The sequence below is a fragment of the Vespa mandarinia genome, chromosome 2 (genome assembly GCF_050613455.1).
Source record: "Vespa mandarinia isolate Hongniang chromosome 2, ASM5061345v1, whole genome shotgun sequence".
Classification (NCBI taxonomy): domain Eukaryota; kingdom Metazoa; phylum Arthropoda; class Insecta; order Hymenoptera; family Vespidae; genus Vespa; species Vespa mandarinia.
Genome location: NC_140811.1, coordinates 15,200,048 through 15,215,587, shown reverse-complemented (window position 1 = coordinate 15,215,587; position 15,540 = coordinate 15,200,048). Strand labels below are relative to the sequence as shown.

Below are 15,540 nucleotides of genomic sequence, written 5' to 3'. Positions count from 1 at the left end.
ACAATCTTGTCGAATCCATTATTTGAAATACGCGTATTAATATATACGTATTAAAACGTTCAGATATTTAATGTTATTATATTGTAAAATCATTATAAAGAAAATAACTTTTATTATAGAAGATATTATGAAGTTCTTGTATTTTTCATTTACATAACTATACATGTAATATCCTTCCTAACCCTAAAACTATATAATACGCGTCTTTTACATCAATCTTTTTACTCAATAGGACATATGCGATTTGTAATCCCACAAAATTCAATCGAGAAAGATCAATTGAATTACGTAAGATCAAGTAGTACGGTATCGATGGTAAAAGGTTACACATGGCACACAGAGCATGTATCTTATAAATGCATACCAATAACATATGACCTTTTACTATCGATCGTTTCGCATATCATTATACATTACCAATCGATTATAAATCAATCGTTAGAAATCATGACCAAAAATAATGTAACATTTAATTTATAATATTAACATATTATTTATATATATATATATATATATATATATATATATATATATATATATATCCATAAGCGCATCATTTGATTATGACTATTCATTTTTAGTACACTATTCTAACATCTGAGACTGATAAATGTGCCAATGTAAATTATTAGTTTGCATTCTAATGGATGTAAATAATTCTTCAATGTCTATTTCTTCTTTATGATTAGAATTTACAGAATTATTTGATGTATTTTGGTTAATTTTTGATTTGTAATAATCATTATTTAGAGAAATTTGTTTCGGACACGTGTCATAACTTAGATTATAAAAAAAGTTATTATCTGTATAATTATTATAAAAACAATACGATTGAATCCAAGGATCTATACTATGATTATGATTATAACTGTTCCACTCATTAACATCGCAATAAAAAGAAACTCCATCTGATTTTGTATTGGCATTGCATTTTTTCCTATGACAAAAAGATACTGCAGTTTGTACACCTATATTAGAATATTGTTTTGTATTTAAACATTTTTTAGGTACTGAATGATCATCAAAACTATCCATTTGTTTACAAAAACTAATAGTTTCTGGATCTACTTGTTCATTGCATGGTTGTACTAATGGAACATAAGCAGTTTGAATAGCATTTAAGCTTTTTTGTGCTACAGATTTACATGAATTCATAGATGTTTTGGTTGAATGTTCCTTCCATGTATAATTGTATTTTGTTTTTTCACTTACAATTGGAAATAAGTCGTTTTTGGCATTGTCAATATCCAAAGATGATTTATCTGACAGGTCAGTTTCATTACTCTCACCTATTGTTTCTATATTTATATTACATGTTTGATCACATGTAACTGAATCTTCTATTACACTAGAATTTTTATTTAATTTATTTCCCTGATCCATTGTATTCATTTCCTCACCAAGTTTCTTTATGCTTTCTGGATCTTCATGAATTTTGTTTAATATAAAGTCATTTGTATAATTATGATTTATTGATTGAATACACTTATTTTCATGTATTGCAGGATACGAAGAATCTTTCTGTATTAATTTAACTTCACTGTTTGTCTTTTTGATACTCTCTTGTTGTATTAAAACAAATAATTCGCCGAAAGATATTTTATCTTTATTTAGTATTTTAGTACTTAAACTATCATATTCAAATTTATCTAAGACCGTAAAATGTTTAATCCATTCTGCGAATCTTAATGAAATATCTGGTTCGTTTTGTAAAAAGTGTAATACTGTACGATAATATTCCTTTTCTTTATCAGATATCATTAAATTTGGCATAAAAACATCTCCCTTCATCGAATACGGAAAGTATTCAAATTTTTTTCCATATTGTCTATAATAACTTTTAAAATCTTCTATTTCCATGTACATATCTATCAGATTTTGATTCATGTGTGATGAATATAAATAGGTATCATCAATTTCTTTTTCAGTACGAAGTTCAGGATAAATATAGAGAAAAGCTTTCTTCTGTACTTGCAAGAAAGCTTTTAAAATTAATAAATTAAAGTCATCTGTTATAGGACTACAAATAGAATTTGATATATTTTTCATTGTATTGTCTAATAAATAAATTTCAAAGTTAAGCTGTTTATTCCATGCTGATGCTATACTTAGTATAGAATCATCATCATATCCTATATCAAATTTATTCTGTTTTTTGAAACTTTCTGCATTTATTTGCAAATAGTTCAATAATTCTTTAATATAAAGAGCATCAGTATCTTCTGTATCTTCTGGTAACGATAATTCAACACACATAGCATTATTCTCTTCTGTGAAGTGGCTTTGTTCTTCGTTATTTTCAAATATTGAATTATTATCATTCATAATTTCAGAATTAATTGTATTATTTGTCTGAGTAGTCATATTTGTAGCATATTTCCTATTGATTGTAAATTTCAAATATTCCATCATTTCATTATTATGAATATTTAATAATTCATCCTGCTCAACATTAGATAAATCAACTTTAAACACAACATCTTCATTAAGTTTCTGAAACTCGGATGGATTATTGGAATTATTTATTAATTTAAATTCATATAAATTCTTTGATGTTGGTTCAATACATGAAGTATCAACATTTGGTATTTCCTTTTCCACTTTATTTCTTAAAGGACATTCAAGTTCGTTCTCTTCTGCTGTATGTTGTGCAAGTAACGAATTAGTCGACGTAGTGTCTTCTGAATTTGATGTAGTTATATATTCAAAAGAATTACTATTTTCATATACCGGATTATTACTTATTTGATTTAACATATTTTCATTGAAGGATAACTGAATATTATTTTCATTATTTTTATTATTTTGTAAAAATACTTCGTTACACTGAGATTTCTCATGAGATATAAGAGTAGGCAAGCCATCATCTGAATCAAGTCTTCTATTGTCAATTTCTTCTTCATCTATATCACAATCACATTTTCCAAATATCTTATCAAATGCTGTATAATCAGAACTCCAAATATTAAGTGGATACTCTACAGGAAGTTTAGCAATGGAAAAATTATTTCCCCCAACAGTTCTTAATATATTCTTGAACGACTGTAATTCATTGTCTGAGATAATAGTGATAGAAATTCCATAAGATCCATAACGACCACCTCTTCCAATTCTATGTAAATATGTAGCTGCATCTCCAGGTATATCAAAATTGACAACTAAATTTACATTTTCAACATCAATACCTCTAGCAGTTAAATCGGTTGTTATCATTATTCTACATTTAAATGTTTTTAATTTTTTAATAGCCTGTTGTCGCTTAACCATATCTTGATTTCCTGTTATGTAAGCAGCAGAAAAACCCATCGAATTAATTTTATTACACACAGATTGTGCTCTGGAAAATTAAAAAAGAAATATATCAATATTAGTCCTTAGATTAGATCTGTTATAATCAAAAAATGTAAAACATACCGTGATTGGTAATTTGAAAATACTAAACATTGTTTAAATGGAATTTTATTAAAAATCTTGATAAGCTCTTTTACTTTTAATTTGACCTATATAAACAAAAAAAAATTGTAAAAATCTTTTATAAAAAGAATTAAAAATTAATAATGAATTATATAATAGTAATATAGACAAATATTAATAATTAAAAATACGAATTTATAGCTACCTGTTTCATTGTATATGGATGTGAAGGAACTACAGAAGCAAATTGTTTTAAACCAACAAGAACTGGTCCATTGTCATCTGGAGATGTTAATACTGGTGAACACATATACATTTGAAGAAAAGATTCCAAATCTCCTAAATAAGTTGCACTTGATGCTATAACTTGTTTACTAACTGGTAATGTAGAAAATATGTAACTGAAATTACAAAATTTATAAGAATTAAAACTGTTCAACATATACAATAAAAAAGTGGTAACATTATACCTACTTGATGTCTCCTTGGAAACTATTTTCCATTAATTTATCTGCTTCGTCAAGTACAAATAATCTGATATTGTCAGTTTTAAGGAACCCTTTCTCTATTAAATATTTTACTCTACCTGGAGTTCCAACTGCTATGTGACATACCTTAACTTTTTTTTTATCATCATTTAAAATCATTCCTCCAATAAAAGATTCAACTTTCAATCCTGAAAAAGTTTAAATTCTACATAGAGTACATTCATCTAATCAAAATAAAATAAATAAAAAAAAATACTGACCTTTCAATTCTGAACCGACAGATGACAAAACTTCAGAAATTTGGATAGCTATTTCTCGTGTAGGTGCTAATATTAAAACTTGTATAGAAGATACTTGAACATCTATCATTTCAAGAGCCACAGTACCAAATACTAATGTCTTTCCAGTTCCAGATTTTGCTTTTATTATTAAATCTAAAATAATAATATTAAAAATATAATTTTATATAAGATAAATGCTATATTAATATTACACCAACATACCAAAACCACAGCGTCCTAATGGTATTGCTTTGAGTTGTATGGGAGATGGACTTTGAAAACCACAATTAGCTAAGCCATTCAAAATATTTTGAGAAAGTCCCATTTGAGAGAAAGTTACATCTTCTAGTATTTTAACATCCTTAGTGCGTGGCTTCTTTTTTACATCATGAGCAATAGTGTTCAACATGTTTCTTTAATAACATAAAGAATATACAAACAAATAAGTACAAGTAAATAATATATAAAATATTAACTTGTGATGTGAGGTTAGCTATCAATTTCGCATTGCTACTTAATAAATATTACATTGACATTTGATAGTTATTATTAACCGATAATATATTATATAAACAAATTGTAAATATATCAGTTTATATAAAAATTCATAAATAGTTCATTCGTTAACAAATAAGATATTCAAACTTGTCTTCGCAAGTTACAAACTTTCATTAATATATAAAATTACATTACTTGATTAAATTATTAAATTTTATGTTTTTAACATAAATTTTAATAGAAAATTACCTATATTATATTTATACTAAGTAGATATATAAATATGAGAATATCTGTGCACGATTATATCAAGTTGAAAATACAAATCCTGAATCAAATTAAACGTTCTGCGAGTACCAGTAAATGCTCCAATCGTAACTCAGCATATAATCTCTTAATAAAAACGTAACTTTATGTTTCAAAAAGTTATTTGTAAATACACCTTTCATTGTTGAACAGTAGTACGTTGAAAAATGATGGTATAACGACGACATGTTGATTGAACAAAACGTAAATAATTATGTTGATTTACAATTAAGGTGACTTAAAATTAAAAAGTCAGATAAATTTCATTGTTTTACTTGTGTTAAAAATAATTAAAATGGGTCGACGTTCAATTAATACCACGAAAAGTGGGAAATATATGAATCCTACAGATCAAGCACGTCAGTATTGTTCATAACCAAATATATAAATAATAAATTCTTATTATAAATAATAGAAGATTGACGATTTTGTGTATTATATATTTTAGGTAAGGAAGCTCGTAAGAAAGAATTAAAGAAAAATAAAAAACAAAGACAATTGGTGCGAGCTGCTGTTTTAAAAGGCAAAGATCCTACTCAAATAATTGAAGAAATGGAAAAAATAGATCAAATGGGTTAGTATTACACAATAGTATTAGTTTCCTAAAGTTTTACTAATTTGAATTACTAATTTGTTTTACTAATTTGTTTTACTAATTTGTTGGTGTTTATTTCATTTTAGAATACAATGTTATGCAGCCACCACCCTTAAATGAAAAAGTATTAAAAGATAAACGAAAGAAACTTAAGGAAACCTTAGACCGTGTTTTAAAAATGTATGTAAGTATAAAATTATACATTTTATATTTTAAATTGGTAAGATGACAATAGAAGATTTTTAATGCCTTTATAAAATAATTTATAATTTATATTTCTATGGTTGATTTACTTTCCTTAGGCAAAAGATGATCAAGAAAAGTGGGCAGAATTAAAAGAACAATTAATACAATACGAACGAAGAAGAATAGATTTAGTCTCATATTTTGAAGCTGTAAGACATGCACAACAGGTACAAGTTGATGAAATACCATTGCCATCTGCAGCCAATGATATTTCTCGGATTTATCCAGGTTTTGAAACAATTTTCTTTTATGTTTTATTTCATATTATTGAGATTTTCTTAATATTACAAAGAGAAATATTATTTCAGGCTCATTAACATCACAAATTCCACTACCGGACATGCCACAACCTCCTGCACATATGTATCCGCCACATCCACATTATATACCACAGCATCATCCACTCATGAACATACCAATACCACCAAGTATTTTAAAGAAAACCAGTGCATATGCGACAGCTCCATCAATACCTACAATGGCACCAAATAAAGAACCACCAGGTGTTCCACCTTTTCCACCGCCTGATCTTTCAAGTGATGATGAAGATGTTACAGAAAAGGTAATACTGTATATTTATTATTACAATAAGTTAATGATTCTTCATTTGATTTCTTGAATATAGACAATTAATTTTATAACTATTTTATATATACAACATATAGAATAAAGATGCACCAGCAAAATCAAGAACAATACGTTTTGCGGATGATAAAGATGATAATAAGCAAGATTCTGATAAAGAAAAAGATTCAGAGAAAGATAAAGAAAAAGATAGAGAAATGGCAAAGGTGAAACCAACTACTTTGCAACAAAAAATGTTGGCCATGGCAGGTCAAGATATTGATCAATTTATGCGTGAAATGGAAGTAGTTCATAAAAAACGAGAAACTGAACGTGCTCAAGATTTAAATGCACGCTTATCATTACTTGAGGCAGAGAATGAATCTAATAATAAATCCAATAATAAATCTAACAACAAAACAGAAGATGAAGAACTTGAGCCTCCAGGAGCATCTGAGCATTCCTCAGGGCATAATCAACATGCATCATCTCATTCTCATACACAACATACACAACAACATAATTTGCCCCATATGAATCTTCCACCACCTCCACTACTATATAGGCCACCACCTCCACCATTACACCTTCGAATGCCTCCACCACCACCACCTCGTATCGGACTTCGTCTTCCACCTGGTAATACATAAATCATTATATTATAATATGTAAAATTTAATCATGGGGAGATCATAACTTTATTATTCGATGAATTTACTGTAAAAAATATTTTTACAGGTCCCCCACCTGGATTGCCTAGAATGTTACGACCGGGTCCACCAAGTATGCCTAGAATGCCACCACCACAGATGCAAATGCCTAGTTTATCTAATATCTCAAATATAGCAAATGCTCAGATGCAAACACAAGCAGGAACAGGATCGCAACCTAAAACTCCTAATGTATTATCTGCTGCTCCTCAATTAATTAACAGAAAAGATAAAGATGGGAAAAATACAACGACTATTGAAGCCAAGCCTCAAATTCGGAATTTAGCTGCGGATGTTACTAGGTTTTTACCAACATCTCTACGAGTAAAACGAGATGATAAGAGAAAACCAAGCAACATATCCAGACTTTCAGAAAGATTACCAGAAACTCAACCACTTCGGACAACACAACCTAAAACAAAGGATGATGCATATATGCAATTTATGCAAGAAATGGAAGGTTTACTCTGAGTAAATAAAATAATTATTAGCATTATAATTAAGATGAAAGATAGTGAATTTTTGTATTATATAAGATCATTAAATAGCCCTTACATAAATTCTGTAATTACAAATTACCTTTTGCACCGTATATATGGCATTTTTGTTGTATAAATGTACAAGTTTCGCTTTAAGAATACTACATGTGATATTTTCAAAATGCAGACGTTTAAATTATTTTTCAATTGATTTATTATTTTGCCCGAATATTGTACAGTCACAAAAAAATTACCGTATATCACATAGATTATAGAATAAAAATATTAATGCAACCTTCTTTTTTAACAAAAACGACTGATCGAAACATTTATATAGTTTCGTATTTTGCTCATGCGCGATGTTTGAGATTCATATTTCCTGTTCTTAAGAGTAGTGGGGATGAAATCATAGCGTCATTTCCTTCTTCATGATTAAGTGGCAGGCGTGCTCGATAACACTGTAGCATTTAACGAAGCAATTGAACTATTTTATGTATATTTAAGTGGTAATAAATGATACTATAGTTATTAACGTGTTTAAAATTTACAAATTAACATTATTTAAGAAAGTTCTACTCTTTTATTAAAAACGTAAAAATGTTTGCGAGAAACAGACAAAGTCAGGGCTATCCCAGTGGTAAGAACAGTACAAAATTTATTTTTATATTCAAGGTATATAAACATGTTGATTCAAAATAAATTCTTTTATATTAATTATGTATAAACATAAATAAATTTTGATTTGTATTAAAATATATTACATCAAAAGATCAATACTATCGATTATGCTCGTATTTGAAATATATATCATTTTTATATTATTTTTCCTTTTTCTATATACAATAGTTATGATCACCTGGTATAAATATAACATATATGTTTACACAAAGATCGTAAGTTTATTTATTAAATATTTTCATTGAAAAGCAATATATTTGCTTAGGTTATACAACAATTCGGCGTTTATACGTTATATTTTTATTTATATGACATAATTTGATTAACCCTACAATATAATATTTCTTAGAAAACACAATAAGAATATATTTATATATGTTGCAGCACGAACACAAAATCCTAGTAACCAGGCTCCTTTCCAGAGCCAAAATTCTGTAAGTTTCCATTTATTTATTAATATGTATTTTTATGTCATATTTTTTATGGATATAAAATTTATATTAATTCCAAATCTTGTATTACTTCAAAATTAAATAGAAGATCCCAAATATAACACAAGATATAAAAGATGTTTGAGTTTTCACATATATAGATGCATTAAAATGTTCCATATGTTGTTTCCAAAGTTGTTTCCATTTGCATGTACTAATTAGTGGTCCCTACTTTCCCCTCCCCTGCAATGCAGGTACTAGTAGCTATACAACAATACCGAGGAAGTGCGGTCGGCCAGGGGCTAGATCGTCTGTTACCCACATAGCATAGCCTGCCATTGGCCATTTTGTTGATTTATACTGAACTCATGTCTAAGCAAGTTGAATTATTTTAATATTATTATATTATTGATATTCAACTCTAATTTATTTTCTATATACTTTATTTAAACTGTATTCTTTGTACTATAAATGTATATTCCTTTCTTTTTGTAATTTTTTTTTTCCTTTTTTTTATTACTTATACATAAAACATAGAATATATTCTAATAGATTGATTATAAATTAACATATATATTATAGTTTATAATTACTCATTATTATTTATAAAATTGCTTTTTAAATTATCTAATAATTAACATATTTTAACTTAGCTGAGTCATGAGTAAGGAAACATTGGCCATAGTTAAAGATAACTTGGTAGGTAAGAGCTATGGGGGTAGCATTAGATTGCTTTTAAGTACATATGCGATGCTAGACCTTGGTGGGATAGCACAACCGTAGAGGTTCCTTGTGTAGCGGCGACCCACCCTATATTTTACAGTTTAGTCAGCAAGGGAGTTATCAGCCACCACAACCAATCGTAACTCAGCAAGCTATTTACAAACAAGGGAATGTGCAAACTTCACAACCGTTTAAATCTCAACCACCAGTACAGATACAACAACCTAGTATAACAAGACCCTTGCAGCAATTGAAACCTCAATTAACGCAGCAGCAACAGCAACAACATCTGCAGCAACAACAACATATGCAACAGCAGCAGCAACAGCAACAACAGCAGCAGCATATACAACAACAGCATATACAGCAACAACAGCAGCAGCAACATATGCAACAGCAGCAACATATACAACAGCAGCAACATATACAGCAACAGCAGCAACATATACAGCAACAACATATACAGCAACAGCAACCACCCCCACAACTGCCACCACCTAATACTCAACAACAACAACGCCTAAAACCAATACTTAAACAGAGCTCGATTACAGTATCTACTGTTCCTATGCAGAACACATCTGTCACCCCTCAACAACCTGCTTCTACATCACAAAATATATCTGTACTCACTACATCAGATACAACTGCCTGTTGCAATAATACCATTGATGGAAAAGTTGATGTCAAAACTGAAAATGCAGATACTGATGCACCAGAAATACCAAGATGGAGACGTAAAATACCTGGATGTAAGTATAATGTATATACATTTGTAATAGTTTCTATAAAATTTTATATACTTTCTTATATTATTATTTTATTATTGATATGATGACAAAACGCTGCGCAAATTTGAAGATGTTTAGCTTTTGTTCGGTGCTTTGCTCCTTGAGCTAAGGCATTCAAACAATCAATGTGAATTAGTGTACTGAAAAAATTAAAAACTAGATAATACAAACAGATATTATATCTTAAACTTTTCTATGTTAAATAATAAAATTATGTATGCAGTTAAGGTAAATAAAAAACTGAAACGTCTTCGTTTGAATCAACGTTTAAGAAAGACTCTTCAACCAAAAAACGCAATTATGGTTTTAAATGAAATGAAAGCTGGAGTGCAGTTTACATTTCCTGAAACACAAGGACCTATGCCAAATTCTCTTTATCTTGTTCATGCAGAGGTAAAAAAAAGTTTTTCTACTCATGAATACTCATTCTGTATATTTATTTTGACTAAATATTATGCATATAATTGGCAGCTTGATGGGAAAACATATGTTGGTCAAGGATTATCTAAACCACTTGCACGTCAAAATGCTGCTGAAAATGCATTAAAAGCATTATTACTTGAAAAAATGACTGCAGCTAGTATGAAAGCACGTATGGATGCCGAATCAGATGGACAAGCAAATCAACCTGCAGATTCTTCCATGTCATCAACGAAAGAAGACAATGCAGAAGATGGACAAATGTCAACAGATACTAATATTGACGAAAGCGAAGAAGTTCCATGGAGTTCATTAGCAAGTTTTGCACTTTATAAACTTTTCTTGGAATGGCACAATCAAGGAACATCAGTACCAGTACCCAGACCAGGATTACCTACACCACTAAAAGGAGCAAAGAAAATACTTTCTAGTACAAATAAATTTCCAGTTCAGAAGGAACTTCCACCAAATGCGACCAATATACATCCTGTTATGTTATTAAATCAAATGAAACCAGGATTAACATATGTAGAAATAAGTCGTCTTGGAAATCCACCTAATATAATGTTTACACTAGCTGTGGAAATTGATGGTGTTGGTTATACTGGTTCAGGTATAAAAAATAATATTATTATAAAAATAATAAACTTAATAAATACAAGATAATAATCCAATTCTTGTGTTAATGGAGAATTTATTTATAAACATGTAAATAATTATATCTCTTTAATTGCAGCAAGAAATAAAAAGGATGCTAAAAAAATAGCAGCAAAAGCAGCATTGTTAGCTTTATATGGATTAAACTATCCTGAGGAAAATAAAGTTGATCAATCAGAGGATGTACAAAGTATGTAAAGTAATCTTTACACATTAATCAAAATACATTTCTTTAATCACAATTTCTCTTCTGTTATTTTCTTTATCCAAATAATAAGTGTTTACAATATGCTACAAATTATAATTATTAGATTATTATACAGAAGTGACTTGAAGATAATCATGTGTAAAGTTATATCATTTATATTTATTAATGTATAGATTCAGAAATATTTTGTAATAATCTGTAAGCTATATGAAAAAAAAAACACATATTTTAAAAGATAATGTAACATCTCATCTGATTATGTATAATATGACATGAATTGTACTTATTGTAAAAGAAGTTAAGCTATCTTAAATAGGTATATTGTATTTGCATTCATATGTTATCTGACATTCGAGAAATATCTTTTAAAGTAAAAGATATATATCATAAAATTTTTTTAATTTTCTTAGTATTTTACTTAGTATTTTATTGACCAATCAAATATTGAGAACAGCACATGTTTTTTTTATATATATATTGATAAGATTTGCAAACTAGTTTATTAATAATTACATTAGTTCTATGTATAACGTTCATAACACAATTTATTTGTATTAACTATCTTATTACATAAATATCTTATAAAACTATACGTTGTTGATAAATAAATTAATACCTAGTACTAAATATTATTGAAATATTAACCTGTAATAAATATGTAATATATCCGTTTATTATATATATATGTGTGTATATATATATACACACATAAGTATGGGTGTGTGTGTGTGTGTGTGTGTGTATTATATATAGAATTATTTCCAATTGGAATAATTATGATTTTATATAAATACGCTTATTTATTATGTTATATAATTAAATACGCATTCTAACTTCAATATTATGAATGGTTACCATAGAAACAGTATCGTACACAAAAATTGCCTTCAAGAGTATGATACACAAATATGGAAAGATTACGAAATATACTGTATTGCAAAAGATATCAATAACTATGCAAGCTTTAAAATTAGTAGTAATTGGACCATTGGAGGTGAGATATTAAGAATTAATGTTAATAAATACTAGTGCTTAAATTAAATCTTTTTTATTTGATAACATAAGTAATAAAACTTATGTGTCATATTATTTATTTTCTATATAATTTTGAATAAGAAAGAGTAAACATCTGAATATAGACCATACTTTAAGAAAGTAATATCTTTCAGAGTGGTAAAACTACAGTATCAAACTTTCTTGCTGATGCTTCAGAAATCCCTTACAATTACCATCCAACATATGGTGTAAGAATACTAGAAGCAGAAGCACAAGGCATTATAGTAAATAATAGAACTATTTCAAAAGATATTGAAATATGGGACTGTAGTGGCGATTTCAAGTATGCAAGTTAAATACATTGTATGTTTTAAATGTGAATTCTTATAATTTATATATTTTATAGATTTAAAACTTGTTGGCCTGCTATAAGAAAAGATTTACATGGTGTGATGTTAATATATAGTGCAAAAAAACAAAATTGTTTAAAAGAAATACAAGAGTTCTATGATTATTTTGTTACACAGACTAAATTAGGTCCTGACATGTGCGTAATATTTTGTTACGATCCTGACAGAACTCTATCTGAATTACCGAAATCGATTTGTAAGTGTAAAAATAAAAAAAAATAAGTGACAAATTGTAATTAAAAAAAAGTAATAATTTTTTTACTTATGCAGCTTCCACATTTCCCAAAGTATCACATGTCAGATGCGATATAGAAGAAAGTGGTAATAAATTACAAGCTGACTTTCGTTCATTTTTAAGCTCTCTTATGACTAAAATGCAAGACTATTTGGATCAAGAAGAAAACACTATATTAACCGATAATATTTTATTTGCTAAATAATTTCCTATTAATTTAGTAAGATATAATATATGTACACATATTGTACAAAAGTCTATAACAATATTATATTTTAATTCCAGTGTATAATCTATATAAAAAAGGATTAAATTTATAAACTAAAATAAACCATATACATTTCCCATTTTTTTCTTTAATCACATCATTATGTTTCTAAGAATATCATTATATTAATCAGCTGAATGTTGTGATAAATAAGTCTTTAATTCCTCCCATGCATTTTGTACTTGCTTTTCTGTGAAATCATGATCCCACAATGTGCATATGACAACATTAGCTTCTTTAATTTGATCTAAGTTACTTGGTTGCATTTCTATTCTTTGTTTTGCTTCATCCTCTGATAAAATATTTCTTTTCATGATTCTTTTAATAGCCTACACATTTAATATATGTATCATTTCTTAATAAGATATATGTATATTGTTAATAACATGAAGTACATATAATATTAACTAATATTGAACAAACCTCTTCTGGCGGAATTATGCAAGCCCATATTTCATGACATTCATTCTGCCAATTAGCTTGTATCAAGACTGCTGCCTCCATAAAAATAACATTATATCCTCCTATATATAGTTCATTTATCTTCCTTTTAGCCTCTTCAAGAATTAAAGGCCACATTAAATTATTTAATTTATTTAATTGTTCCTACATTTTTAATACAAAATTATCAAATTATTGAAAAAACAACTGGAATAATCTTGTCATATTATACAAATTATATATATAAATATACCTTATCATTAAATACAATATTACTAAGAGCTTTTCTATTGATAAAACCATCTGCATTAAGTATGCCTGTACCAAAATGTGTAACTATAGTTTGAAAACATTGTTTTCCAGGAAGATATAAATCATGTGCAATTTTATCACAATTCACAAATCCAGCGCCAAATTTTTGTACTTTCTCGATCACTGATGATTTACCACTTGCTATACCACCAATTAACCCAATAATATAAGGTTTAAGTGGTTTATCTTTGTTTATCTGCAAAATTATTAATAATATATATAAAAATAAAATATATAATATATATAAATAATATAAATAAAAATAATTGAAGAGGTCTAGTATCAATAAAATACATACGGATTTCCCTAATCTTTTGCCAAGTAATCGTATCCTTTGATTACTAGAACTAATTTTATTTTCTTCATATGCTCTGTGATTTTCATCAGCTAATAATTTTACTTCATGAATAACCAATTCATTCAAATTTTTCTGTAATCGCAAAGAATTGACTTTATCCCCGCCTCGTCTCGTTTCTTCACTGACTACTATCATTTCAAATGTAGGATCATCTTTAGTAGGACCATACATATCATTAATAGGAACAATATCATATGTTAATGATGAATCCACATCTTCTAAAAAGTCTTTAACATCTGTTATTCTTTTAGAGCATGGTTCTATTAATTCCCATAGCAATTTTCCTAAAAATATTATTGATTGATTGTCAGTTGTGACTAAATACAACAATTGAAAACATTATTTTAATAATAATTTCTAACCAGTTAACATGTTTGTATTTGTCACACCAACTGTAAGTTTTTCTCTAGAATACAAAACAGCTTCGCTTAAAATAATTTTATGTCCATTGTGTAGACGATCAAATGTGCCACCCAAAACAACACTTTTGTATGTTTGTAAGTCTTTTGTACTACATTCATCGGTATCGTTACATTTCTTATCATTTTGTTCATTATCAAGTGTAATGTAACTACATCCTTCTGATATATTGGCAAGACAATCTTGTATAAAAGTATCAACTACTTTTGTATTATAAATTTGATCAAAAATTATTATTTCCACCGGATTTTTAGTATTTATAATGGTAAAACCAGGATTTTTTATATGTGTTAATAAAATTCGTATATCTAGTCTAGAACAATTATTGGAAGCTACTTTATAAATATTAGCAACGATTTGGGCATAACGAGGTAATTTCGGTAATTTAATGGAATGATTTCCTGGCGTAATTAAATTTTTTTCTGGCAAATATTGAATATATAATGTTTTTAAAACATGTTTATTGATAACTGGTAATAACGTCGTAATCCTACTAGGATTTGTCAAAATTAACAAACCAGTACTTAACATATTTAAACACAAATTTAATTTTTTAGTAGAACTATATAAGAAGATTCTATTTCAAATAACACTTGTTTAGAGTTGAATAT

General features: G+C 27.8%; 5 protein-coding genes across 8 annotated transcripts; 3 read left to right on the top strand and 2 right to left on the bottom strand.

Moving 5' to 3' along the window:
- Positions 1–530: 530 nt before the first annotated feature.
- Positions 531–5,041, bottom strand: LOC118441485 (uncharacterized). Its single transcript, XM_035865950.2, has 7 exons — positions 4,931–5,041; positions 4,406–4,596; positions 4,163–4,336; positions 3,889–4,090; positions 3,620–3,815; positions 3,415–3,500; positions 531–3,337 (listed from the first exon to the last, which is right to left on the bottom strand). The coding sequence occupies exons 2-7, from the start codon at positions 4,590–4,592 to the stop codon at positions 586–588; spliced, it is 3,597 nt and encodes a 1,198-aa protein (XP_035721843.2). The 5' UTR covers positions 4,593–4,596; positions 4,931–5,041; the 3' UTR covers positions 531–585.
- A 103-nt stretch (positions 5,042–5,144) lies between these two features.
- LOC118441493 (uncharacterized) lies at positions 5,145–7,754 on the top strand. Its single transcript, XM_035865963.2, has 7 exons — positions 5,145–5,346; positions 5,436–5,561; positions 5,669–5,766; positions 5,885–6,056; positions 6,137–6,390; positions 6,494–7,031; positions 7,131–7,754. The coding sequence occupies exons 1-7, from the start codon at positions 5,283–5,285 to the stop codon at positions 7,571–7,573; spliced, it is 1,695 nt and encodes a 564-aa protein (XP_035721856.1). The 5' UTR covers positions 5,145–5,282; the 3' UTR covers positions 7,574–7,754.
- Positions 7,755–7,993: 239 nt separating this feature from the next.
- LOC118441498 (uncharacterized) lies at positions 7,994–11,631 on the top strand. Of its 4 annotated transcripts, none has more exons than XM_085664565.1 (7): positions 7,994–8,087; positions 8,644–8,693; positions 8,945–9,389; positions 9,514–10,165; positions 10,428–10,597; positions 10,676–11,237; positions 11,361–11,631. In XM_085664565.1, exons 3-7 carry the CDS (start codon positions 9,351–9,353, stop codon positions 11,477–11,479), a joined length of 1,542 nt encoding a protein of 513 aa, XP_085520691.1. In that variant the 5' UTR covers positions 7,994–8,087; positions 8,644–8,693; positions 8,945–9,350; the 3' UTR covers positions 11,480–11,631. The 4 variants fall into 4 exon arrangements, with proteins under 4 accessions (XP_085520691.1, XP_035721870.1, XP_085520689.1 ...); XM_085664563.1 differs by having other exon boundaries at positions 8,015–8,218; XM_085664564.1 differs by lacking the exon at positions 7,994–8,087 and adding an exon at positions 8,235–8,253.
- Positions 11,632–12,076: 445 nt separating this feature from the next.
- On the top strand, positions 12,077–13,467 carry LOC118441912 (intraflagellar transport protein 22 homolog). The gene is made up of 4 exons (XM_085664566.1): positions 12,077–12,483; positions 12,659–12,828; positions 12,892–13,091; positions 13,166–13,467. The coding sequence occupies exons 1-4, from the start codon at positions 12,337–12,339 to the stop codon at positions 13,333–13,335; spliced, it is 687 nt and encodes a 228-aa protein (XP_085520692.1). The 5' UTR covers positions 12,077–12,336; the 3' UTR covers positions 13,336–13,467.
- Ppat-Dpck (Bifunctional Phosphopantetheine adenylyltransferase - Dephospho-CoA kinase) lies at positions 13,377–15,460 on the bottom strand. The gene is made up of 5 exons (XM_035866415.2): positions 14,872–15,460; positions 14,450–14,793; positions 14,093–14,347; positions 13,822–14,004; positions 13,377–13,727 (listed from the first exon to the last, which is right to left on the bottom strand). Exons 1-5 carry the CDS (start codon positions 15,458–15,460, stop codon positions 13,524–13,526), a joined length of 1,575 nt encoding a protein of 524 aa, XP_035722308.1. The 3' UTR covers positions 13,377–13,523.
- Positions 15,461–15,540: the final 80 nt, after the last annotated feature.